Source organism: Trachurus trachurus (genome assembly GCF_905171665.1).
Source record: "Trachurus trachurus genome assembly, chromosome: 23".
NCBI lineage: Eukaryota > Metazoa > Chordata > Actinopteri > Carangiformes > Carangidae > Trachurus > Trachurus trachurus.
In genome coordinates, this window is record NC_139912.1 from 24,199,161 (window position 1) to 24,227,159 (window position 27,999).

General features: G+C 41.6%; 2 protein-coding genes across 2 annotated transcripts; one reads left to right on the top strand and one right to left on the bottom strand.

Annotated features, from left to right (window-relative positions):
• Nucleotides 1-1,247: 1,247 nt before the first annotated feature.
• LOC311006880 (FYVE, RhoGEF and PH domain-containing protein 4-like) lies at nt 1,248-14,877 on the top strand. Its single transcript, XM_083999887.1, has 16 exons — nt 1,248-1,430; nt 5,332-5,433; nt 5,606-6,170; nt 6,283-6,730; nt 6,877-7,022; nt 8,496-8,652; nt 9,398-9,536; nt 9,650-9,708; nt 9,852-9,995; nt 10,161-10,333; nt 10,816-10,846; nt 10,961-11,044; nt 11,170-11,295; nt 11,398-11,541; nt 12,224-12,367; nt 13,949-14,877. Exons 1-16 carry the CDS (start codon nt 1,301-1,303, stop codon nt 14,261-14,263), a joined length of 2,907 nt encoding a protein of 968 aa, XP_083856013.1. The 5' UTR covers nt 1,248-1,300; the 3' UTR covers nt 14,264-14,877.
• A 1,697-nt stretch (nt 14,878-16,574) lies between these two features.
• Nucleotides 16,575-27,939, bottom strand: LOC311006768 (DENN domain-containing protein 11-like). The gene is made up of 9 exons (XM_083999716.1): nt 27,458-27,939; nt 25,454-25,553; nt 25,089-25,247; nt 22,453-22,609; nt 21,534-21,672; nt 20,762-20,893; nt 20,472-20,622; nt 19,809-19,877; nt 16,575-17,008 (listed from the first exon to the last, which is right to left on the bottom strand). Exons 1-9 carry the CDS (start codon nt 27,861-27,863, stop codon nt 16,813-16,815), a joined length of 1,509 nt encoding a protein of 502 aa, XP_083855842.1. The 5' UTR covers nt 27,864-27,939; the 3' UTR covers nt 16,575-16,812.
• Nucleotides 27,940-27,999: the final 60 nt, after the last annotated feature.

The window sequence follows — 27,999 nt, forward strand, 5'->3', positions numbered from 1 at the left end:
GGTTAGCACTCTGGACTTTGAATCCAGTGATCCGAGTTCAAATCTCGGTGGAACCTGACAGTTTTAAGTATGTTTCAAAATTTGAAACTACATACAAAAATATATAAAACTCATCAGAAAATGGCAAAGCAAGCCAAATATGAAATACACAATAATCTAAGAGTGTGGATGTAAACATTACAATGTGTGTCCTCTGCCATGATGGTTTTCTTTTATACCTTTTAAACCTCTCATTGGACTCTACAATACAGAGACACAACATTGGTTTGCTGATGTTGATGAAAACATGTGGCCAAATGCAGAAGAGAGGGAGTAAACATGTTTTTTTATGTGTGTCTTCTCAATTCTGACATTTCGTGATTATTTCTTTTTTTGCAAGAACTGTAGCCTAAATCATTATGCGCAAAACATGGAATTGAAGCAAAGTGATGCGTTGCTGATTTATTTTTGTTACAGTACAATGGATTGTTAGTTTACTGCGTGCTTTCAGACTTGAATACATGATATGCAGGACACATGTTTATTTCCTTATGTTTATCACCGGTGGAGCAGGTCTGTTCCAAGTCACGTTTCACTTCTGCCATATAGGTCACATACCAGACACACCTGCAGTACAGTATAGATGTCCTCCTCACACACTTCATCTGCTCAGTCATGGAGGACATGATGACTGCCTGTCACAAGGCATGTTTCAGTTCAACTTATAATTATAAAACGATAATCAGCAGCATCTCATACACTAGCACCACCCCTCATGCTGCTGCAGTGAACACTGTTGCTGGTGGGACTTTCCAGTGTAAAATAATAGCCTAACAATAAATATTAATAACCACTTTTTTCAATAATATCTTTATTTATTTCCAAACATGTATAACCACTGGGACATAATGCTCATGTCTTATAGAAAAGTTTTGGCTCTAATTGTAATTTTTTCTCTATTTCCTCAATACAGTAGCACTTCTCAAAACTAATTTGAGTGAGTTTTGATATTTGATTTGCCAAGATCTTCTAAAATTATGGCAAAATGAAACTTCGTACAGAAGGTCAGTCATGAGCAACATAATTCTTCCAGCGTAAGGCATGCGTTCATTTGAGTGTGTTTTTAACATGGGGCGTTGTGTAAGAGGAGAGTGTGTGTCGGCTGTTAAGGGGGCGCGTGTTGGCTTTAATCAGGGGCGGTGCTTATCAAACAGCTGTGCACAGATTAGCAGTGGTGATTGTGCACGTGAAGCAGTGGGCAGCAGAATCCTGTGTGTGTCTTTGGGACTGAAGTTGCAGCTACTGCGGTTACTTTGAAACCATGTTTGACCACAAGAAGACGTACAGTGTGAACGTCAACTGCAGCAGCCGGGAGGCGGAGGAGTTCAGGCGAGTGGCGGTCAGGCGGAAGGTCCAGAGTGATGCGGTGGACTGCCAAGCCTCACAAACAGGTGGGCTGCCTTTCCCTTAGCTGGAGTGTGAGAGTAACACTGTTCTGACCATAAGTAGCCTATATCTTTAACCAGTCTATAAATTGTGTTGTGTTGCGTATCTTCCATTACTAACCAGAAATAGCAGGATTTGAATCTAACCCAAATCAGCATAGCCTAGTTGGCCTATGTTGTATGTGTTTGCAAATAGTGATATATAATTATGATAATAATGAAGAGGCCTAAATGTGTGTGTATATCCTAAGTGAAAGTATAAAGGTGGTCCCAGTCCCAGTGCAGTTGGCAGTTAATTAAATAGGCCCTATCTTAAACTTAGTTTAGTTTAGTTTATTTAAAGTGTAAAATCACCATGGTGCAACATGGTCTCGGTACACTTTACAAAATTAATTACAATAATAGAAATAGCAAGTCACTTTACACAACAGTTTACAATAAATGATCAGAAAAAATACAGGCCAAATAGGCGAACATAGCCTATGTGGAGGACAGGAGAAAGAACGAGCAAAGAACGCACAGGGAGATAGATAGGACACTCAAATTTTGCCAAAACATTGTGTAAGAAGGTGCTTCTTAAGAAGTGTTGTAAAAGTTACGGTGGAAGTGGATTGTTTGATATGTAGTGGGAGACTATTCCATAAGTAGGGTGCACAGTAGGAGAAGGCCCTACAACCAAATGATTTTTTATTGACTGAGGGAATAACCAGAAGATGAGAATTTACAGAGCGGAGAGGGCTGGGTGGGGTAGTTGTAGTTCAATATGCCAGTCCATCCACCATTAAGGGTGCAATGTTTTTTTCTTTGTTTATGATGCAGATAGAGGACAGGTGAGGTAAGGGTATAATGTTGAACATGCGTAGAAAGGTGTTTGCTTGACTCTACGGTTCTTGCCTTATCCTATCTATCAGTAATGGAAAACAAACATTTGCACAGTCACTGAGAATAATGGATAAATGTAAAGCATTCTCTAAGAGGGTGACTAACACTAACACTCCCTGTTGTGTTTGTCTCTCATTTTTAGCTGAGTATCCATGTCAGCTTGTGAACAGAACGCTTTTGTATGCACAGCACTTGGTGTGTATTTGTGTGCACACACATACTTGAACTTTGTTAGGCACAGTTGGCACCTGTTAGCCTCTTAGCTTGTAGGATTTACTCTTACTCTAAAATCTCTTTCCCCTGATTCAGCCTGGACTTTGCCTGTGTGTCTTTAGACCAGCATTTGTCAAACATAACCCCCCCGCCCCCCCCCCCCCCCCCCCACACACACACACACACCCGCACACATACAAATATACACACATGTACACAAAGCCTTTCTGTTCCCTCACTGAGGCCAAACTATCTGTCTAGATTTGAGAAGTATGTGCTCTCCAATGGTACTGTTGGATGCAGGACTCAACAGTCCTGTTCATTGCTCCGACCTATATGCTGCAAATTATTCTTTGGCTAAGTTTGAGACCTGTTGCCATGGTCACACTGGCAGAAACAAATAGGATATAGTGTTCATTTTAAAAAGGAAAATAGCATTGACATTGTTGCAATGTTCTGGTTAAAACTTGGAGATAAATGCATTTGAAAACTTGAGTGTAGGAGTTGATTTGCATAGTGCTTATTGGAAACCAGATGAGAAAAACAATACCACTCTCATGGCTGTCCATTCAAAAAAGAAAGAAAGATAAACTCAAATGACAAAAGCTTAATGATTGAGAAAGCTGTTTTAAAGAAAGAAAAGGCTGTAGTATTTTTTTTTATTTTTTTATCTAAGGAGGACAATGCACATTAATGGACATAATAAAATGTAAAAGTGCCAGTGTTAGCCAACGGCTAGTTTCCGAGTATGGTTACAGCATACACCTTTCGTTTGGGAATTGTCTTTAACTGTTTTGTGCTGCACAATTAGGTCAGTGATCACTACTAGTAATAGTATAGAGAGAGTATAGACAGGTACAGACAAGAATGGATGTTGTTTCTCAGCTGCTGACATAACTTGTCAGACTGGCAGAGGTTAGTGTGTGAGGAAAAAACAGAAGTGAGAAAGCAGAAGTGTTGCGCTGTTCATAGGCATTAGCCCTGTCCACATGACCAACAAATCTGTCACACTTCAGCAAAGCTAGGAGTGAACTGAAGAGCTTTACTTTCTACAAGTAACGGATAAGAGTTAAGTGGGGAAATAAGCAGCAGGTAAGAAAACAATTAGTTACATAACTTGTACATTGCTGTTGTGTGATGAGGATGTCAATACACTGGTTCTGTAGAGTAATGAAACGGGAATAAACTTTTGTGATGCTGTGCGTATGTGCAATGAGAGCGTAGTGAGTTGAGATATTCGATTTCAATCCAACATTTTTTTAATGCAAAATGAGGTAAAATGGCTGGATATGGTGTGAGGGTAACGTCTACGCAATGTGTTGTGATGGGAAACAAGTTACCTGGACTTTAATGACACTAAAATATGGTGATGTATTGAAGGCTTGAAGGATCAAGACTTCTAAATTTGAATCTCAAATCCCATGGTGTTGGTGTTTTTACACATTCTAATGGTGCGAATAAATGCAAGAAAGGAACATTAAATCATAAACTAGAAACATATTGTTCAAAAGCTGAACACTGGAGTGGAAATGAAACATTGTTCAGAAAGTTCAATCTAACACTTTCGCTGAAGTTCCCATGAGTATAAGTTCCTACTTGTAGTTTTTGTTGTTGTTGTTGTTTTCACTTTCTGCTCATTTATTGCAAACCAGCTCCATGGGGTGTATGTCTATGTCAGGTCTTCCATCATGCAAATCCACCGGCTGGTTCTGTTAAATGTCGGCTCAGTACCTCGCTGTAGGACAAACCTCTGACCAACCCGTCCGTCTTCTCACTGATCTGAAAGCAGTATTGGGGACTATTGTACTTCCTTTAGTACAGTATTGTTCGCAAAATGAGTCAGTGGATGTAGTAACAGTTTATTTCATCACTGCCTTTACACAGACGGATGGCTTCATCAACAAAAGCTGTGGCACGCAACTTTTAAGGCTTCTCTTAATTCCAATTGTTGCAGAAAAGCTGAATGTTAATACATTTCTCAATCCCTGGAAAAAGGACAGTTTTTTGTGAAATTTACCTAAACTTAATTTTCACTTCCTAAACCCTTACTGTAAATTTGTAAAATATTGTGTTTCAACCAGAACTGAATGCCGATGATTAAAGGGATAGTAGCATTTTTTTTAAAGTGAGGTTGTTTGATCTACAAATAGCCCCTAAGTACTTTAATTGCAGTAGAAGACTCTCTGCACTCCTCCCGTTAGCAACGCCAGCCCATAGCCCTGCCCAGAGATTTACAACATACAGTGTTGTGAACAGACCCAAAGAAATGGTCTATTTTCACGGCCTAAAAGAGGTTTTACCTGGAAAAAAAATACACAGTTCCATTGTTTGCTACAATATAACTTTTTCCAGCCCCTCAAAGTGCAGGAAAAGCGCAATTTTTATTTGGACCTAACTGCTGATCGGCGGGCGCTACCCCTGGGCGGAGGGATACGTGAGTTGGTTAGGTCCAAATAAAAACTGCGTTTTTCCTGCACTTTGAAGGGCTGGAAAAAATTATATTATAGCGAACAATGGAACTGTGTGTTTTTTTTTTCAGGTAAAACCTCTTTTAGGCTGCGAAAATAGGACGTTTCTTTGGGTCTGTTGTAAATCTCTGGGCAGGGCTATGGGCTGGCGTTGCTAACGGAGTGCAGAGAGTCTTCTACTGCAATTAAAGTACTTAGGGGCTATTTGTAGATCATACAACCCCACTTCAAAAAAAAATGCTACTACCTTTAATTGGAGTGGAAGACGTGTTGTATACAGAAAACATGCCATGCAGTTTGGGTTAAAAAAAAAAAATCACACAGTAATATTTCTCTTACTATAGTGAGCGGCGGAGTGTGTGGCTTGCACAGCTGTCCCCATGCTTGTGACAGGGTCTGTGGATTAGAATCAGATTCCATGGAGGACAGCAGATCAAGCACAGCAGGTAAGAGATCTCCTTTGAAACCAGAAGGTAGGGTGGTGTCCAGTAGCCTCTGCATGTCACATGAAGCACCCATGATAAGAAGTGTAAATAATTCTGTCTTATTCTTATCACTGCTCAACCTCACTCATTGTGTTCTTGTTAAAACCAATCACACTCTTTTTCTCTTCTCTAGCGCCTCCGAAACCAGCTCTGCTCCAGCCCCCCGTGAGTGCAGGACAAGTTCAAACCTACAATCCCACCACAGGAAAGAGGAAGACGGAGGAAGACCAGAGCCCCAACAGGAGAACCAGTGGACTTTTTATTTCCCATGTCAGCCCGGTGCAGAATTGTCAAAGCTCTCCCAGTCCTGTGAGAGGAAGTGGCAGTTTTTTTGTAAATGAAGTATCCAGAATGCATATCAGCCCTGGCAGACATGTTCAGGGGATGCCATATCTTGCAGGAAGTCCAGTTTTAGGATCTCCAAGTCCTGGCAAAGGCAGCATTCAGAACTGTAGCCCGTTGAGGGACGGAGGGCACAGTCCTGCTAAGTTGTTCCCAAGCATCCATAGCCCTCTCTCTGGGAAACTGCGGACTCCTAGCCCTGTACTGGGGAGAAAGGGGAGCTACAGCCCCGCCCGGAATTCTAAATCCTGGCTAGGACTGCACAAAATCCCAAGCATCAAGATGGAGGGACAAGAGAAGAGGACGAGGAAATCTTTGAGTGTGCCTGACTTGGTCGTTTACTTGGATGAAAACAGGTAGGACTTTTATTTCGGTCTATTTCTGCACCTCAGCTACCTAAACATCTTCATGTAGCATGTACAATTGAATTGTGGTGTATTCAGTCATGAAGACACTTTATTTCTACAGGATTTCCACTGAAAAAGTTGAACGCTCACCACTGAAACCTCTCCAGTCGCCTAACTGCACCGGTCCTGCCATCACCATCAAAGTACCCGTTAACCAAAGACTCAGTTATACCACAAATGAAACCCATCAGCTGAGTAATGGCAGAGAGTGGGCGTCGGGACAAAATGGCTTGGTGCAGGACAAAGAATGGCCAGCAGGAAACGAGAACGGAATAAATGCGGACGGGGAACGAAAGCAGTTTTCCTGCCAGTGCACCGAGGCTTCTACAGAAGATGGAAGGATTCACGAGGAGTCTGTAGGTGAACGAAATGAGGAGGACGTGAAGAAGGAAAGAGGAGGAAGCAGCCCAAAAGATGTTGAGAACAAAGAGAGAAAGCTGTATAATATTGCCAATGAACTCCTGCAGACGGAGAGGGCCTACGTAGCTCGCCTCCACTTGTTGGACCAGGTTAGTGTGGTGATCTGTTTGTGGCTTCCTCAGTTCTCTTGATGCTAAACTTCTGATCTGATCTTGCAGCTGAAGCATTTCTTGTGTAGAGCATCTACAACTGAACAACTATAACGAGCAATTCCCTGGCTTTGACTCCAACTCAGGTGTTCTGCTCACGCCTAACAGAAGAGGCAGCCCGGGGTTCGTTCCCTCCAGAGGTGATAAGAAACATCTTCTCCAACATTTCCTCCATCTACTCCTTCCACAGCAAGTTCCTGCTACCTGACCTGGAAACGTGCATCAGTCACTGGTGGGTGTTTGTGTCACCAACTCTAGCGCAACACTGTCTGGGCCTGTCCCATTTCTCCACACTTGGCTCAGTGCGCTTGGTTACCACACTTTGGTGACGTTTTGCCGGCAGAACGTATATTTGCATATAGTGTTCAAGCATGGATTAAGTGGCCAAGTGCGTGGGGGGAGATTTAAAAGCAATCGGGACATACTTGACAAGTGCAGCCTGTGCCATTGCGCACAGTAGCACAACTATGACACACAGCACAGCACAGCACAGCACAGCAACAGTTTGGATCAAGTGCTGCTGGATCACAGTCTCATCTACTCCAAAAGTGTCTCTATGCGCAAGATTCAAATCAGAAATGTGTAAGCCCAACTCCGTAAGTAAATAAAACAAACAAGAAAAACGAAAAAAATAAAATAAAAACATGAACAGAGCATAATTAATATAAAATATGACATTAAAAAGTCAGAATTATGAGATAGAAAGTTAATTTCATTGTATTGAAATTAATTCAATCGCATTTCCTAAACGTGGCTTGTGGCTCCCGGTGACGGCGGACTTCACCGTGGTGCATTGTGGGATTTATACTTGGCCAAATACCGCTCGGATGCGGTCTTACTTTAAAGGGATAGTTCAACATTTTGGCAAATTGGCCCATTGCCATAATCCCTATAGTCATAGCAGTAGGTTCGTTACCTTTATTTGTCGGTGTAAGCTATTTTTAGAACGGAGGAGCGGAGCGGCAGGCTGTTCAGAGCTACACTATGGAGGCTAATGGAATTTCTTGGTTTCCCTCATCAAACTCATCAAATACAAAATCCCAAAACTCCAAAACGCTTTCGTGGACAAGTTGTGAGCTGCACAATCACCACGCTATGAGATAATAATAGAACGTTACGAGACAGAGTTGTTTTAGAGGTAAATTCATGCAAAACCGCTGATGCGCGTTGCGTTCAGGGACAGTTTTTCAGCAAACAGACTCTGTATTTACCTCGAAAACGGCTCCGTTTCGTAACTTTCCGTTATTATCTCATAGCGTGGTGATTGTGCAGGTCACAACTTGTCCACGAAAGCGTTTTGGAGTTTTGGGATTTTGTATTTGATGAGTTTGATGAGGGAAACCAAGAAATTCCATTAGCCTCGATAGTGTAGCTCTGAACAGCCTGCCGCTCCGCTCCTCCGTTCTAAAAATAGCTTACACCGACAAATAAAGGTAACGAACCTACTGCTATGACTATAGCGATTATGGCAATGGGCCAATTTGCCAAAATGTTGAACTATCCCTTTAAGTGTGGGTAAAGTGCAAATCAAGCGCGCTGCACTTTCGGTCGTTGGAGAAATGGGACACACTTGCGCACTGACACTAAGCCCATGAACGCGCACGCCAAGTGTGTAAGTGTGATCTAGTGTGCCTATTGGGACAGGCTCACAGTCAGTCTGAGCAAACCCTCACAGCTTTCACCTTCCCACCTCCACTAAGTCTAGGTGTGAGAGGCCGGGCCTGGGCGGCGTCCTGCTGCAACACGCACCCTTCCTGAGGATGTACGCCGACTACGTCAGGAACTTCGACCACGCCGCCGAGCTGGTGAGGACCTGGACCGAGCGCTCCTCTGCCTTCAGAAACATCATCCAGGACATAGAAGTGAGACATTCAGCAGGTTAAAGGGATAGTTCACCCAAAATTCAAATTTCACTCATTATCTACTCACCCTCATGTCAACTAAGAGCTGTGAGAATTTTCAGAGTCCTCCGTTCCCTCTCTGAGTTACAGGGGGGTCCGCGCAGCAGTATTTGTCCATATAATGGTTGTCAATGGATACCAACTTTCTTCGTCCAAAAAGACACACCAAAAAACATCCAAATACCTCCATACTGCTCGTCTGTAATGTCCCTCTTGTATTGAAGCCCCGACATGAGAAATTGTTCCGAAAAAAAATTAAATAAGTCTATATTTTAAGCTTGTTTGTAGCGGAAGCTCCCAGTGTCTCGGTTCACTGCTCTTCCTGTGTCAGTGCAAATCTCGCGTGATTTGCACTGACCGGCGGAACAATTTCTCATGTCGAGGCTTCAATACAAGAGGGACATTACAGACGAGCAGCATGGAGGTATTTGGATGTTTTCTGGTGTGTCTTTTTGGACGAAGAAAGTTGGAATCCATTGACAACCATTATATGGACAAATACTGCTGCGTGGACCCCCCCGTAACTCAGAGAAGGGACAGAGGACAGAGAGGAAATTCTCACAGCTCTTAGTCGACATGAGGGTGAGTAGATAATGAGTGAAATTTGAATTTTGGGTGAACTATCCCTTTAAACATTAAAAACCGATTCCTACATGGCTGAAAGTGTAGAGGTGTGAGGGTCATGTGTGTATTAACCTGTTTGTAGAGTCAGGAGGTGTGCGGCAGCCTGAGCCTACAACACCACATGTTGGAGCCGGTTCAGAGGGTTCCACGTTATGAAATGTTGCTCAGGGATTATCTACAGAAACTGCCTCAGGATAACCCCGACTATGAATCGGCTCAAAGTAAGTAATACTCTAGCAGCTCTTCCTCATGCACACTTCCTCTCTGTCTGTCTCTTAGAGCTCATTGTGTCCGTGTTGAGCAGTATAACACTCCTCCTTTGTCTCCTTCCCAGAGTCCCTGCAGACTATCTCCATGGCAGCCACCCATTCAAACACTGCCATCCACAAAGCTGTTAGTATAATATACCACATCATTAATCACTGTTTGAAATAATGTAGTTTTCAAATGTTGTGACACTTGTTGCCAATTGTGGGAATAGTAATTGTCATACAACTGTGATTCAGTGTTTTTCACAGTTTTTTCTTTGCCTGTAGGAGAGCCTGAAGAGGCTGCTGGAGATCTACGAGATGATTGGAGAAGAGGAGGTGGTCAATCCGACCAATGAGCTGCTCAGGGAAGGACGCCTGCTCAAGCTTGCTGCCAGGAACACATCTGCCATGGAGAGACACCTGTTCCTGGTGAGAATGCTTCATTATAATCTAACATTTTTATTGAGACAGTGGTCCATAATGTATTCTTGTAATGTTCTTTTTTTCTCTAAAAGACAGTCTTATATGGAGAACGGCCGCTTGTTTATAGACATTAACTTTGTGACTTTGGATTTATAACTATTTCCTTCACAGTTCAACAACTTTCTTCTGTGCTGCATTACGAAGTTTAGCCTCGTTGGGCAGCGTTTTACAGTTCGGTGCAGAATCGGAGTGGATGGCATGCAGGTGCAGCAGACCACCAACGAGGACCACCCACACACCTTCCAGGTCTCTGGTAAGGAGAGGACTCTGGAGCTGCAGGCCAGGTGTGTTTGCATATGTCCACACAGTGACACATGATTTTCTTTTTTTTCTTCTTTTTTTTTTCCTCTGCCAAGGCTGGGTTTGTCTGGTTGTTGGTATAATATTAGAAATAATTACAATAGATTTGTATTAAATATTGAACATTGGATTTTGGTTTTGGTGCAGATCCAGGAACTTTTTAAATGGATTTTTTAAAGGGACATTTTTTCTGGTTTCTATGGAATTACTGCACTTCAAGTGAAATTAAGTCTGGTACATGTATTTCATGATTTTTTCTATGTATATTATGATCCAGTTCAATAAAGTCCATTTTATATCATTGAATAACAAACTCGGAGGACTGTGCAGCCTTGGCAGTGGTACATAATCTGAATACACTCTAGTAATAGTTTGTATTTAGTTGATATTTTCATTTTATGACTATTGCTTGTGACTGCAAGTCCTTCCACTTAAACTTGCTTTGCTGTCTTCTTTTCTTTCTAAGCTCTGAACAAGATCGAGATGAGTGGATTAAGGTACCATGGTAGTTTTATTCAGTGTTTGGTGCTTCACATTAAATACCATATAAATGGTTACAGGAAAGTTCTCTATTTTTATTCTAAAGCAAGTCTCATCTGTCCTTTATCCAGGTGATTCAGGGAGCTATTGATGTGTTTCAGAAGAAAAATAAAACCTTCAAATTGGCTTCAAAGGAGCTCATTGTAGAAGAACCAGTAAGTTTTATAATATCCATTTGGGGGAAATATAATTAGAAGAGGTTTGTCTTTGTCTATAATCTGTCCAGAAAATGCTTTAGGATTTTAAAATGTCCCAGCTGTGATGTGTCCATATTTTACAGACCAAGGAACTTGGGCGACGAGCCCCTCGCTGGATCAGAGACAACCAAGTGACCGAGTGTATGAAATGTCAGGAGCCTTTCAACGCACTGACCAGAAGAAGACATCACTGCAGAGCCTGTGGCTGCGTGAGTGGTCTACGTCTTTGGTAATATGAGCAAAACGTGTGGCGTTTTGAATTACTAAGGCCAATCCAGCAGTGGTGGTGGTTTGGCTTCTCTGCTCCCCAGGTGGTGTGTTGGAAATGCTCCGACAACAAAGTGGCTCTAGAGTACGACGGCAACAAGCTGAACAAAGTGTGTAAAACCTGTTACTTCATCCTGACTGGACAGAGGGGGGGAAGGGTGGACGGCAGAAAGAGAAGAACACTGGAGGTAAGCTGTTGAAGTTCAGCTTTCAAACAAATACCCCATTGTACTTCTAAGTTAAAGGGACAACAAGGAGTTTTGGAAAAGCAAAGTGTTTTCACACTACATTTATGAGCCTCCGCGCACCGTGAAATTCTTTGACCGGCGCAAGACAGACTCATGTTTTCATTCATCAAGAATTAAAGTCAGAGGTTGGAAGACGATCACATACCGTCGTAGTTCCCACCATAAACGGCGATTCGGCGGCGTTATTCTCATGACTCGCCACGAAACCGAAAGTAAAGAAACGCTGGTCGGCTCGACCAGCATTTCCACCACCACTAATAATAACGAAATAACCATAGAGACGATATATTTATCGAAAATGGGCCCATTAACAAGTGTGGGTAATGTAGATTCATCCACATTAATATGAGACTTTTTTATTGTCGCGGAATTTTTCGTTCTGCCGATGGAGAAACTCCTCATTGTCCCTTTAACACTCTCTATGTGGATGTGTCATAAGTAGTTTTTTCCCATTATATTCATATTGACTAGACATTTACAGTAAACACACTTTTTAAAAAGCTGCCACAAAAATAATTGTTGTATCTTATGTTCAGTTGGGAAATCTCATTTCAGGATTATAAAAGGCAACATAACGATAATAAGACTTTGCCGTTGTCTTTTCTTGTGTCTTGTCTCTCAGCGTGACACATCTGGAGTCCTACCTAGTGACATCATAATGAGTGGATTCCTGCAGTATGGTGATAACTCCAAAAGCTGCCAGCGGGTGTGGTGTGTCATCACACAGACCGAGCCGCCCGTTCTCTCCCTGTATGCTGCTCCACAGGTACATGTAGGCCTCCCAGAGGAAAATGCCTGATACATTGTTGTTGAATGTATTTAGGAAACTTACCATGAGCAACAACAATCTCACGCAATCGTCTCTGTTTGTGGGTAGAAGTGTGGGTATGCGTGTAGTGTTGTCATACACAGATGTTTCACATACGTCTCTGTAGGAGTGATTGTGGCAACAACAGTCAGCAGCTTCCGTCTTACACTCGAGTGGAAAAAAGGAAACTCTACAGCCGAAATAGTGAGGAGCTGTTGTGCAACCAACAGCACAAATAGATTCTCAAATAAAAGGTCAAGGGCTATATATAAAGGACAATATAGAGTTTCCTTTAGGGCCAACACGTGAGAAGAAATCCTCCCCAGGGTGAATTAGAATAAATGGAAGGTGGATGTGGTCTCTATGACGGGAATAATAGGTTTTCCTAAGAGTGATGTTGAAGCTTAGGGTGAAACTTTTATCTACACTACTACACTATTACCATCGTGGCATCTACTGTAAGTGGTACACCCTCAATTTTGTGTAACCTTAAGCTTTAATAAAATATAAATGATATGTTATGAGAATTAAACCCCTGTGCCATTGTCATTGAGGGACAAATTGGCTCTGGAGGATGCTGCTTGATTGGGATCTGGCAACTGAAGGTCATAATACTTTTTGGATTGTCACTGTCATCAAATGGAAGTATGTGCTTTCATAGTTTCTCCTCTTACATTAATACATCAGCAACCGACTGCTGTTTGTCACCAGGGGTGAGACAGCAGCAACACATGGACAACGTGATAGCAGTGGTAACACTTTATTTGACGCCTATCTCTATAACGCATCATAACCATAGTTATGAGTTATAATGCAGTTATAGCACTGTATAACTATAGTTATAAACACTCAGAAATGATCATAATGCAATAATAACACACTATAAAGCATTTTATCATGACTTGTATGGTCAGGTATTATAATACGTTATAATTGTTAGTAACTCGCTGACAGTGACCACATCAATATTGCATTATAAATATAGTTATAATGTGTTTATAATTTGCTTATAAACGTGTATAACTGTCATTATAAACACTTATAAATTGTCATAAGACTTTATAACAATAAGCATAACACATAGAGAATTATTTTAGAATGGTTTATTATAAGGTCAAGTATTATAATAGAGTTATACTGCTCTATAATGTGTTATGCTTATTGTTATAAAGCCTTATGATGATTTATGAGTGTTTATAATGATAGTTATATACGTTTATAAGCCAATTATAACACATAACTGTATTAATAATGCATTATTAATGTGGGCATTGTCAGTGAGTTACTAACAATTATAACGTATTATAATACCTGACCTTATAAGTCATGATAAAATGCTTTATAGTGTGTTATGATTATTGTTATAAAGCATTATGATCATTTATGAGTGTTTATAACGATAGTTATACAGTGCTATAACAGCATTATAATGTGTTATAGAGATAGGCGTCAAATAAAGTTACCAAAATGTTAATTCACCAGCTTCAACTTTTGCACTCACCACCTCCTCTCCCTTTCCTTCACCCTGTCTGTCTCCAGGGTGTGAAGCCTCTGTCCTCTATAGCTCTGACGGGCTGCAGCGTGGAGGACTCCCCTCAGGACGGTCCCCCATGTTTCTGTCTCGGTCAGTCCAAAACCACCCACACCTTCTCCTGCGACAGCTTGGACCTGAAACAGCGCTGGCTGACGGTTCTAAAAGTAGCTGTGACGGGCACGATGCCAGAACACACACTGAGCAGCTCTGACAACGCTACAAATGGCACCGGATGTAGCATTAACGATAACGCCAGTGATGGCAGCGTCTCCAGTGGTGAGGATTTCAACATCAACGGCAACAAGGAAAATCACTCCTGAACGTTCAGACTCACAAGCAGGTACAAACATAAAACGACAGGTGGAACAAGCTCATTGATGTTACAGACAATATCTCTGAAGTCCATATTTTTAATGAATGAAATCGAGAAGTGAAATTAAGAGACAACTGTTTTCTTTACATGTGGCTGTGCACTTTATTTCTGAAATGTTTTACTTTAAAATAAATAAAGTGAAAGTGTTTTAACATGAGTTGTACTATACCTTCAACTACAATGATGTTTTTCCTGTACAGGTTTGTCTAAAGGTGTCATGTGATGTGGCAGGAAAATGTGCTTTAAGTTGCTTTCTTACAGTGGAGAGTTGAGCACGATTGCATGAGGATATCAGTGATACACAGAGGCTCAGTGGGAACATTATTGTCTTAGAAAACACATTCAGTGATCCCATTTCCTTGATCGTTACAGCAATAGAATATTTACACTCATACATTTACAGCTAAACAACATAAACACTAAAAACGAATAAATAAAAAAAAAAACTAAATGGATAAGAATCACCCCCTGTGAAACAAATAATGACTTGAAGTGTACTCTACCACAAACTGGGTCAAGTACACAGCATTTATCATGATCAAAGCAAGTGTGGCATGTTTCTGACTTTTACTTTCAGCACATAGTATATTTTTATTTTCATGTGATGGTCTAGTCTAAAGTAGCTTCACTCTGAACTGGCCTATGTTTCACTTGAACTACACCTGATCTATGACTGAACGCAGGCTGTGACTGAAATGTCCCACTAGGAGAACTTTCTTTAAGCTGCATGTATTTGTATTTTTTTTACATTAACAAAATCCAATGGCACCATGTAATGTGAAAAGAAGTCGCAGCTTTTTGATAAACCTGTGGAGAATTATTGCTGCTCTGTAGTCTACAGAGCCTTTTAGCATCTTGGACAATCACTATGTGCTTCAGTCTGTTTACAGAAAGCCAACTACTGATCACCATCAAATAGCAAAGTTCGTCACAAACTAATGAGAAATACCAAACAGCCAGCAGCTAAAAACAGACTTCAGACATGACACCACACAAATGCAAAGCCACATTATTCATTTCAAAGCGCTTGTGCCCCCTAGGGGCCAAAAACAATAAATAGTTCACGCTTTGTTCTGCAACAATATATAAAACAGCTAGCTGAGTGCTGAGCATATAGTGAATTATGGGATGTTAAAGCTTTAGCATTAATGACGGCCTGCTCGCTATTAAGTTCTGTAAAGCCAAGGAGAGCTGCTAATTCTCTGTAGGTTCATCAAGACGTCTTCCACATTGTCATAGTGTGACATTTAAATGTCATTATAAAAAAAGAAATACTGGTTATAGCTGCTTTAAATTTCTTGAAACTTGAGAAGCTTCTTTCCTTAGTGTCATTCGTGTGTAGCCCTGTGTATCAACGCACACAGTTGAGACGCCCTCTCAAGTTTTGTCGTTAAAGGAGCTAAAAATATCTTCTATGCGGCTGGGTGTGCTTCAAAAATGAGCACATCTTAAAAGGTATCGAAATGCATCTAAACCAATTCCCTCCAGAATCAGCTGAAGTTGTCAGTTAAATTCCTGTCATGATGGATAAGATGAACTGAACTGAACTGGACCTTTGAGAAAAGTATACAACACTAAACAGTGTTGTCACTATTTGTGTAACAGCTTATTCTAAAATGGGGTCCAGCTGACAAATGACGTGCATACAAACCACTTCTACGTGCCTTTGCCTGTTGGACATCATTAGAAAATCAGATTTGGTTTCAGTACAGGCAAAAAAAGAAAAAAGAAGAAAAGACATTGAATGGAAGTACTGGATAAGCCAAATCCATCAACTGGTCATTTTCCACTAAACAGCAGTGGTTACAGACATGGCTCTTGAGGATGAAGGCAGTTTGATCTGCTAGTAATGACATGTCAGGAACAGAGGCCCTGATTTGGATAAAGAGGCTTAAAACGGGACGTTTAAATCCAGCACTTGGTACAAAGAGAGTAACACTGGCAAACAGTCAGACTCCATTATCACACATACGCTGACACATTGTACACAAAGAAAAAAAATAGCATTATTTACAGAAAGGCTACTTCTCTGTCACTTTTATACATCAATCATCAGTACTTAAAAATCTCAAAAACCATTACCTTCATCCCAGAAGAAGTCTTCTGCTCTGTCATTCAAAACTCAAATCCATCAATTCAATCTCATGTCCCAGTCCTGTCCGTTCCTCATGAAGATACTCCCTGCTGGGGGGTCAAACCTCCGACTCCACGGTGAGTTGATCTCCAAGAGGCAGAACTGACCATGTTACTCATGAGCCTTGACTCTAATTGTTGCTCTTGCCATCAGGTTGTGAAGGAGCAGAACCATGGTGAACAAAAGGACGGGGAGATGTACAACACAAAGTTATACTGGGGAAATTTCTAGTGGCTCAAGTCGTCCTTAAGACTCCAAGAAGCCAGTGGTGCAGCACACGGAGTTGGCTCAAGGCAAATCATCTCCCTTTTTTTAAAACCAGCAGTGATGAAAAGCAGAAAAGCCAGCAGCCATCTGTGGTCTCAGCTGCAGCAGAGCTGCTCCGACACCAGCAGGGTGTCGTAGCCATAGATCTCCAGCAGGTGGAGCAGGAAGAGCCGGTCTCCATGGGGGTCCAGACCCATGGCCCTCACACTCTCCTGTGTTAAAGTGGGATCAGAGCTTCCTGCCACTTCGCTCAGGGTCTGGAAAATGCGGTTATTCTGCTCCAGAAAAAACCTGTGAGAAGCACGTGAGTCAGTTACTGTTCCATTGGTTTTTACTGTCAAACTGTGAAAAAACAAGGTCCAAGGCAACTCTTCTCTGATGAGCCTTTATTTAGCGCAACATGTTTGAACCCACAGGGCATTCGCATTTGCTGCTCTAAGTACTAAGTTGGTTTTTACTGTTATTCAGATCACTCCATGACATGTCTCTAGGCTGAACAGTGGCAGCATAACATCAACTAGAACATTTCCTCACACAAAACTTAGTAGAGTGTCATGGTAAGGGAGCTGCTGGGGTGTGATCTCAGTCAACATGGGACTCCAACCCACAACCATAAGACCAAGAGTTACATGTTGTACAGTGACAAAGTGTAACGGATGTGCACTCACTCCACCCATAAAAGACGTGCTAACCAACCCGCCAAGTGATTGTCAACCTCTTGGCGAAGAGGTTAGCATCGTCGCCTCCGGTGCGGGAGGTCGTGGGATCGAACCCCACCTAGGGCAGGCCGTGAGAAACACAACGCAGGGGGCCAGATATGACATCGGCTACAAAAGCACCACAGACCAACATCTCAATCAGAAACAGAGTTGGCGACTACACAAGAGAACTTTTAAATTGAAATTACAACTATGAAATCTGTTGTACTGATATTGTCTAACACCCTTGTAGTAGTAGAACTGATAATGTCAAGTGGTTTCTGCTGGAGTTTACTGTATCCTTTCAGATTTTAAAGGTACAATATGTAAGAAATCTAAAGCAACTGGTTGTAAAATTGTCCTACTATGTCACAGAGACTCAGGAATAATGTTCATATAACATACTGAACTCACCAACAACAATCCTACAGCCAAGATATTCACATTAAAAAAAATTTTTTGCAGACGCAAATCATGTTTATGTTTTGAATTTCTATGGTTGGCACGTGTCGCCACCCAGCGCTTTCTCCCAGTCACAGCATCAGTGGCATTTCAGCCTCCGGGTTGCCAGTTAGCTTCCACTGAGCTGCAACTACAGCTGGGAGAAAACGAGATTGTGAAAAAAAGGATTGTGTTCTAGGCTATTATCGGTTATTATGGTCATATTTCCTTGATATCACACGGTAGAAATAAGCAGCTTGTCGCTCTGCTGTTTCGTGCGCGGGGTACAGTGTGTGTGTCTGTGTGTCTACACAGCGTCGGAGCGGTAATGTAACTGTTAACGATAACTTGCAGATCACCTGAGTGACGTGAACTCTGCTCGTAGTTACTGTGAGTCAGAGCAATAAAACAGTGAGGTTGTTGATGAATATTTAGCTTTTCACTCTGCTTTGAGACATTGAGACTGACTGTGAGTGAGCAGAGCAGGTTAGCACGTCGCTGTCTGGCAACCTGGAGTCTGGTGGGTAGGGGAGGGGGGACAACGCGCTGCTGTGTTTTGAATTTGACTGCAGCAACAAAAATGTAGAAATAGAGGAATAACTAAATATATAATTATTAAAATAAAGAAATGAATGAACAAAGTGGGTATTTGACCTGAATATCTTCATATACTCAGATGTAGCTAGATGATAGACAGATAGAAGGTGAGTGAGGACATCAATACTGTACTGTACCTGAGTGTTGGTGTGTATGGTATGTGACCTTTGACTAAGTGAAACTTGGAACAGACTTTGACAGACCTCTGGGTGGTGGCGCACATATCTAGGTCATATACCTACACACCGACACACACACACTCACAAACAGCACAGTATACATGTCCTCACTCCGTCATCTGATGTGTCAGCGAGTGATGGACATGTTGGCTGCCTGTCGTGAGGCATGTTTCAGTGTTAAACTTATCATTATAAAATAATAATAGGCATTATTTCCTTTACCAGCACCACCCATCATGCTGCAGCAGTACACACTGTGCATGACACTTTTTTGCTAGTTTAAAGTTTAAAATAATGATAAACTAGAAATTTTCCTTGCAGAAATTTTGACCTGTCTCTCTCTGTCGTGTGTGTGTGTGTGTGTGTGTGTGTGTGTGTGTGTGTGTGTGTGTGTGTGTGTGTGTGTGTGTGTGTGTGTGTGTGTGTGTGTGTGTGTGTGTGTGTGTGTGTGTTTCACAGGGCTCAGTAATATCAGTGACATCTGCAGAGACATCAGAGGAATCTCCCTAATTCATGAATTGGTCTCAGCTGTGGCTCTGGCCAGAAGCTCAGGGGTTGCCGTGGTAATTTGAGGGGTTACCACGACGACAGACGGACCCCAGGCAGAGGCAGGCAAAAAACGCTGAGAAAGAGGGTGATTTTCTGCCTCAGTAATAATCAGACTTTTGGGCTTATTGTGACAAAACGGTAGCTCCAGTCAGAACAAGAAGCAGACCGTGAACGACGAGACGCCTTTCCGAACACGTTGATATGTTTCTAGGATAAATACCTTGGAAACCTATGCTAGCTAAAACAGGAGGCACTTCTGCTGATCCACATTTTGTATTGGAGTCAGTGGAGAGCCAGATGGGAAACCCTAGAGGCTCAATTTTGTAAGTCTCTCTGTTTTTTTGAGCACATTATGAGAGACATAATACGTTTGTTTATAACTGTGGAAATAATCATGTATATAGAGACAACTTCTCCCACTCTAGCTGATGATGTCACCAACTCTAGCCTGAACATAATCTCAACATTTCTCCAAAGAAAGATGATCATGATCATTGGACAGTGATAGATCAGAAACTATAAACCCTATCAGAGCCAGAACGGTTGGAGGAAGAGAGACCTAGTAGAACAGGTTATGTCACATGGTTGATCAGTAGGGAGTCGTTAAATGAATCATGTTGCACTTACAGAATAAAGAGATCCTCTTCACTGGACATGCAGTCTCCATTCTCCTCCTGGGAGTACAGCAACATCTGCCTACACACACACACACACACACATACATACTCACAGCATTTATTTCTAGCGATTCCCTTGAACACCAACAGGACAGAGTGTACTGTGTCCTTGTCTCTAGCTAAATGCTATCACCTGACAATGGTTTACTCAATTTCTGGTCAAATTGAGAACCTGGATTTATCACAATTTACCAGCATAAGGCTGTCTGTTCTACATGTTAATTATGTTTAAATAAAAATAGCTAAATGAACACTGTGTCTAATATTTAACATTAATGATGAACAAGTACACTTTTACAAACAGGTTTTTGTTTTGTTCTCTAAAAGAGATGGGCACTGCAGTTAGTGGAAAATGATAGGAGGACAGTATGTGTAGAAAATGTCCATCACTGTGTTTTTTTAATCAAAGTAGAGCTCTATTTCACAGAGAAATGAAATATATCAATGTACAGAGGTAATATACTTTAGTTGAGTAGATTCAGAGATCAGTTTTAGTCTTGTTATGGGATTTGTTGACAATAAGAAAATAAGGAACATCGATCGAAGCTTATCCTATTTTCCTACCCTGGTGATTAGTGTGAACTTAAAGCAGTAGTCCTGTTGTTCTACCTACCTCTGCTCTGTGAGTTTGCGATATTTCTCCCGGTCGGCGGCACTGAGGCGGAGCAGAGGTTTCAGGCCATCTCTGTAGGTTTTTACATTCTGATTGTCTACATACACATCATAGAGATCCTTTTTCTCCTCGAAGATCTTCTCAGTAGTACCTAGAAATACAAACAGATGTGAGATCTCACACAGGAGCTACTCCTCCTAACTGTAAAAGCTGTGTATTAAAGCAGCTAGCCTATTCCAGTGGGTCTTTTCAGAGATGTTGAGCATGGGGTGTTTCTAGGATACACTTACATGCTACATAGGAGAGCTCATTCTCCAGGGCACTGATGTCGGCCACATTAACATAGAAGAAGGGGCGGAACTCAGGCACAGCCACGTTGACCCCAGGGATGGAGATGTTTGCCAGGCAACAGCAGCAGTACACTGGGAGGGGGTGGAGGGCCAAATGAGAAAAATTATGCATGAGTGTGGGAGAGAAAGAGAGGAACACAGGATGTGAACGTGTGCATGAGGTGTGGGCTGTCCAACAGTGATGCAGCAGGAAAGGAGCTGCACGAACACTGAGTGCAGTCCCCCAGATTCAGTCTGAAGAGATGCAGAGGATCGTGCAAACCTAATTTCAGGAATAATATCAAAATATGTTTTATTATGATGGTTTTATATAAAGATATATTATATTTTGTTATATCAATACCACTTTTACTGTGGCTTACTGTCAAAAAGGAAGCTGGAGCCTTGAGGCATTCACTTTTGAATTACTGCTTTTCACATTTTGTACAGGTTATACTGAAGGGATAAAACATTTTTAAAATACTTAAAAGGTACAGGTTGATAGATAAAAAAAATAAAAAAAATACATAAAAATCTGGGCAGAGTCAGATGAACTGTTTCCATCTTTGCTAAGATAAAACTATCTTCTGGTTCCACCTTTACACTGAATGGATAGATAATCAAAGTTATCAGTTTTAGTCCAGGACAGAAAACAAATAGTCACAACTTGGAAAAAAATGTCAGTTTCAAATAACCTCTGTTCAAACCCTTGAGACACATTCATGTTTCTCACCTCTGTAGCAGACCACACCCACAGGCGGGGGGGAGAAGATGAGGATGCGTCTGCGGAGGAGAGCCAGTTTCCACAGCACCATGATCTGCTCCCCAAAGAAGCGGATGAACTGGGACATACATCCTGCTGGGTGGGTGATCTGGTCCACAGGGGGGGGATATGGTGGAAGGGAGAGACACAGTCAGAGAAAGCAGTTGACGGGTTGATTATGGGGCACACACCAATGACTTATTTTGGAAATCTAAAACTCCAAAATTGTTTGATTTGGTGGAGCATAAAACAGCCCAAGTATTATATAAAGCAAGGAACTATCTGCTCCCAAGAAATATTCAGAGAATGTTTCATGAAAGAGAGTAAGGTTATGATTTAAGAGAGAAATCAAATCTAAAGGTTGGCAGAGCTCGCACAACAAAGAAAAGTTTCTGTATCACCATTTGTGGAGTAAAACTGTGGAATAATATGAGTACTGAAATCAAAAACATTTCGAGTGTAATTCTGTTTAAAAAGAGACATAAAGAAATGATTCTCCAGAGGTACATTGAATAATTCACACAAGGTGTTTGCTTGCTTACTATTTGGATTAAAATGTGGCAAGAAATGGTACATAGTGTAAAGGAGGAATGAAATAATAAATGTATGTCTTTGTGCTATGATTTTAATTAGAACATATAGTTAAAATTATAGGAGTAGGATTAGATAAGTTTATACTTCTCCCTACTCCTTTTTGCTCATGTAAATGTATGTTTTATTTATTGTGTATACATTTTTGCGGTTCACTTATTTCCTTATTATTATATTATTATTTTATCTTATTTATTTTTTACATTGTCGTTTACATGATCGAAATAAAGATATCAATCAATCAAATGTATTTGGAATCAAGAAGGACGAGAATTTAAAATATCCTAACTCTCCATACCTTCATCTCTGGGTGCATGCTGTGGTTGATCACAGCTCCCCAGGCATTGGCTGGACATGCAGTAACCACACCGTCTCCACTAGGGGGCAGGAGTGCTCTCTTGTCCTCATAGAAGGCCTCAAGAGGAGAATAGTGGCCTGGAGTCTGGAGCTGGAGCCTGATGTAGGGGACAAAATAACATCTAAAGAAGTCAAAAAGGACAGCCACACTACATTTTTATGATGAGCTTTAATGCATATACAAAACCCTAAACTTTAGCTAACTGCTGTTGTCCTGTCAAGTAAAATCAGTCCAGTGATTTATATTTAAAAATGAACGAATGAGGATAAATCTATATCTACTGATGCTCATCTGTCCACAGCTGAATACAAGGCCTTTTGATATACATGCATAACCTGTATAAATGGTCCAAACTCCCTCATCACTTAATGTGTGTGGTCAACAATTAATAATTAATGCAAATTGTGTTTTGTAAAACAAATGATCAGCTGCAGCCTTTTATAAACACACACTAAATGCAGTAATGTCTAGGACTTGGGCTCCATCATTCAGCAGCAACATCCATATTCAGCAGCCTGGATGTCAGTCTGGGAAAAACTGTGCTAGAAAAATGGAGGCAAAACATCTGCCAATAGTGGTACACAGACTATTTTTTTTATATTAAGGCTTTGTTAAATAGATTTTTCATGGTACTTTGCTTTTAAATCCTTTTTGAAACTAGGATGTAATCTACCATATCACAAACCAAAACTGTTTAAAATACCTAACTATAAGAGTAGGGAGAAACATTGCTACAAAGACAAAAAGAAAATGAGTGAAAATAAGTCTAACATAATGAGTTATCAAATCAAAGGTTTTTCTATATAATTCCATACTCTTTGTTTTATTTCATACTAGGGCTTTGATCATTGTTTGTAAAATATCCTGACAGAGCATTCTGTATAATGTACAGTTCAACCCTTCAGATTCATGGATTACCATTATCCATTTCACAGCAGTCCACTAACAGGTGGACACTGGATTATTCAGACTACAACACAAATATGACCAGATTGTGCCACGTAATCTTTGGATCATTCGACACCAACACGCATCTCCTGTTTGTGTCCCTGTTCTAGCATTAGCATTATTAATATTTACAGTGAGTTGCAAATGCCAGAAGATGAAAAACAAGGCCCAGAATCAGAAAGAGTGAATGGGAGAAAGAGAGGAAGGAGGGAAAAGTATCCATAAATTCCTTAATATCCTAATCACCTCATGACCAACAGAGAGCCCTTTGTATAAGAAACAGACGATTCCCATAGCAGTCAGCAGATGGGGAGTAGCCAGCTACTTGGGGAATGATGAGTAAGGAGCATGACCAGTGCATGACTGGAGGCCAGGGGAGGACAGGGAGAGGGGGAACTGTGGAGACGGGGAGCAGAGAGAGAAAGAGAGGGATGGAATAGAGAGAGGGGTTTTCAAAGGGCTGCCGAGGAGGAAGTGTGACGGGGGTGTGACGAGACTTCAGATGTAACCCTCAATAACACAGGTCTATTCATACCAGAGAAAGTATCAATGGGGTCAGAATATAATGGAAGTGATGTTTTGCTCCTGGAGATCATGAGAAAAAAAAACAGAAGTGTGAAAGTTGTCTTTTTGAGTTTAGGGAAAAGGAAAAAAGGAAGCTGGCTCATAATAGTGAAAAAACAGCAGCTCATAGAGAATGCCTTTGACAGACCTGAAGCTGTTTATTATTATATTATAGTCATTATTATTACACTTTTGGTAACACTTTATAATAGGTACACACTATTAAGCATTAGTTAAGCATTAAATACTGAATTAATCATTTATAACACATTAATACTCATTAGTATGTAGTTTATAAATGTATGTAATGTATTTATTATTATCAGGAGTTAGCTTGTGATTGCTGCTTCAGTTTTCTTTTTGTGTCGAAATTGTGATCGTCTCCTTTCACATGTTTGGTCTCTGTGATATGCTATATTATCAGTCATTTAGAAGGATGACAAATTAGCAGTGACAACTGAAATGAACAAATCATTTTCATACTCAGTCCATAATGTGTTTGTCTGTTGTCAGTATAAGTCGGCTGGTTCCAGCTTCTCAAATGTGATGATTTGTAGATTTCCCACTTTATTTCAGTTCAAACATAATATTTTTTACTTTCACTCTCAACTTCTCAGCAAAACCATCAATGTAAGATCAATGTATTTCTGTAGGGGGTGTAAATATATGGAATGCACTTGATGACGAATTGAAGATGTGCCAGTCAATTTATGAGCTCAAACGTTTGTTTAAGAATAAGGTATTTGAAAAATATGAGAGATGTGGTTGATGTAGCTGACACTATTATGGAATTATGTTTGGGATTTTGTGCAAAATTATATGATTTTCTGTTTGATGTTTTGAATGATGTGATCTGAATAAGTTGATCATGTAAGAAGGGTAGGTGAAAATAAGTGATAGTTTCAGCCTATGCCTTTCCGGTTTGGCTCTTTTCTAGTTGAACTGATGTTTTCTGTTGGACTTTTAACTTTGAATGACCTGACCGAAATAAACACATTTTCATTCATTCATTCAAAACATAACAATAGATAAACAGTGGGTCCATCCAGGTCTGCTCCTCTTACCTGACCTGGTGCTCCAGGAAGCTCATGTAGCGGTAGAGGAGGGTGTAGGAAGGAGACAGGATCCCTACAGACTTCATCCTGGCCCCCCTCTCCACCGCGCTCTCCACCGCCATGTTGGCGAAGCAGGCCAAGCCGAAGTAGCTGCCCTTCCGGAAGTAGCTGTGGACGCACAAGAGAGGGAGACAGACGAAGCCATGCGTCAAGAAAAGCACAGACACTGCCAGATGGCTCTGCCTTTTTTCTTTTTTTTTTTGCCAGGCAACACTTTGTGTTGTTGTGTCCTGCCAGGAGGGAAACATGGGGCCTCATCCTGAGACTGAAAACCAGCTCCCTCTACTTAGTTCTATAGATACAAACAGACTTACATGAAGTCTGTGGTGACTCTGTGGGAGCCGCTGGCGATGGCCTTGAACTCCACACCCTCCAGGTCCATGTCTTTGGGCAGACACCACTCCAGCATGTTTCCTGTCGCGCCCACACAAAAGAACAAATACTAATAAAACAAACACACACGCAGACAATTACTGACATAGCTACAGACAGCAAATATATTATCAGCATCTCGTTTCACGTTCATGATACGGTGACGCAGCTCGACTGGATTCCTTGGACTTCATTTTGTGTCGGTTGAGCAGTGACGCTTGAGCAGCAGCTGAGCAAATATGGTCTGATAGGAGCAGGGAAACAGAGAAGGTGACTCAGCCAGTGCGGTTTTCAATCATTAGCCACATGTACCAGTCTGAGGTGTTTCTGCAGAAGCATGAGTATATCAGTCGCCAAATTAAGACCGAGGATCTGTGTCATCCACTGAGACCTAAGCCACCTGCACCTGCACACCAAAGGTGCTCTATCGCCCCTCTGACAGCTGTTATTGACTCCAAGTATCACGCAGTGCTAAAGGCATTCACTGTACAGACGGAGCATAATTAAACAGTCACTGCAAGGTAAAAGAAATGGGTTGAGGTAAGATATTTTTAGAAAATCAGGTTGATTTGCTTTTGATCTGTGGTGTATCATATTGCTCTTCATGCTCGACTAGTCTGTGAGAAATGATGCTCAAGTCAATAATCTGTCTGAACTTTCTGTCAGCTTTATAAAACGCTATTATAGGTGCATAGCAATACTAAAATTAGCAGTAATCCCATTTTAACGAATCCTCTTCCTGTTAAGACACATGTGGTGGCTCCACTAATTGAACTATGGGGCTTTGGGATGTTGACCACACGGTCCCAGTGACCCCAGTTCAAATCTGGCTGTACAGCCTCTTTGTATGCCTGCCTCCCCCCTTTCTCTCCTCATTTCCATTGAGCTCTGCTACCTAATTATAAAAAGAAACACACACACACACACACACACAATCTTCCCCACAAAAAATATGGAACTGAAGCACTTTCTGACTTCAAAAACAAGATAGAGCGTGGATGGTTTGCATAATACATCAGCAACACCTGTTTTTGTCAAGCGTTTCAGGGCGGATTGTTCCTCTGGATGAGCAGAAATGAGGTTTACTGTGTAATAATTAGCTAGATTATTGATAAAGAACATGCATTTGCACCTGACATCATCTGTTTGGTTGTAGAGCTAAAGCCGGCGGACTGAGGCCACTGAGTAGCAGTAATGACCAGACACATCAGGAATTGATGCAGGTAATCGACCTGGTGTTTTATTTTCTTTGATTCAAATGAAGGCCTTTCCTGCAAAGGGACACAATGTCACACTGCTCTGTGTGCCACTGTGTTTGTAGAGGGGCATCACAATAAAAAATATTTTTGAAAAAGCATCATTATCACCTGTCCATCACTCTAATTCCCTGTTCTCTTGTCAATTTGACATTCTGCACGATCTGAAAATACCCAGCTCCACCCTATGGGCCATCTCCTGTGTAGCAATCAAATCAGGTTTTCTCACACGTTTTGACACATCAAATCCTAAAACTGGGAGTAAAATATTTGGATGCTATTTCACAGGGACTCATCTTGCCTTCAAAATGCCCCTCATTAAAAATGTATAGGCCCTCTATGCAGGAGCCACCAGCTGATTGATTTAACTCACCCTTGTCATTCTGTCCTACATGTTCTGTAGTTAGGCTACAGAGGATGACATGGCTTTTTATTACATCTCCAAACTTATGGCCAGGTCAGAAAAAGCCACACCTGTAGGAGAAGGGTCTGCAGACTTGGTACAAACATGCGCTGATCATTCTGGGCGTCAGACACACTGATCTGAATCCGTTATATTAGACTAGGGAGGCTTCATCTGTGTCCCTCTCCTCTACAACATGATCATTTCCTAATTTTCTAGAAACATTTCTGTATTTTAGTTAATATAGCAGAGATAATAATTCAATGTTGTATATGTTATACCCCCACCTGATCTGGTATTGAATGTAACCACAAAAACCGACACAATCTGGTCCTTTTCCTCCCATTTCACCATCCTCTCTTCCAGCGACAACTCCCCCGATTCTGAATCCGACAGATGCTCCTCCTGGTCGGGACGCAGCCCCTCATCCGCGGCCGGCGGGTTGCTGGAGGTCATGGGCGGGGTGCTGCAGCCGTCTGAGCCGGAGACAGGACCCCCCGGACCGCTGCTCCACCCATAGCCAGGCGCGGAGCATCCTGACAAGGCACGGCTGTTAGAGGGGCTCGCCAGCCGGTCCTTAGGGTGCGGAGCCCCCGTTGCCCCCGCCGGTGCTGGTGCTGCACCACCGGGCTTCTCCGCGGACGGAACCTCCTCCCAGTCCAGCAGCGGGGCTCGGTCCGACCGCTCCACCATCCTTGTCGGCGGTCCCGCCTTGTCAGTCTCACCGCGGATTGTAAAGGATGTATCAGCCGACGGGCACCAGGTCCATCCGTGGATAATCACACATCAGAACAATTCCCACATCGTGAAGTTATAGTAAACTATTCAG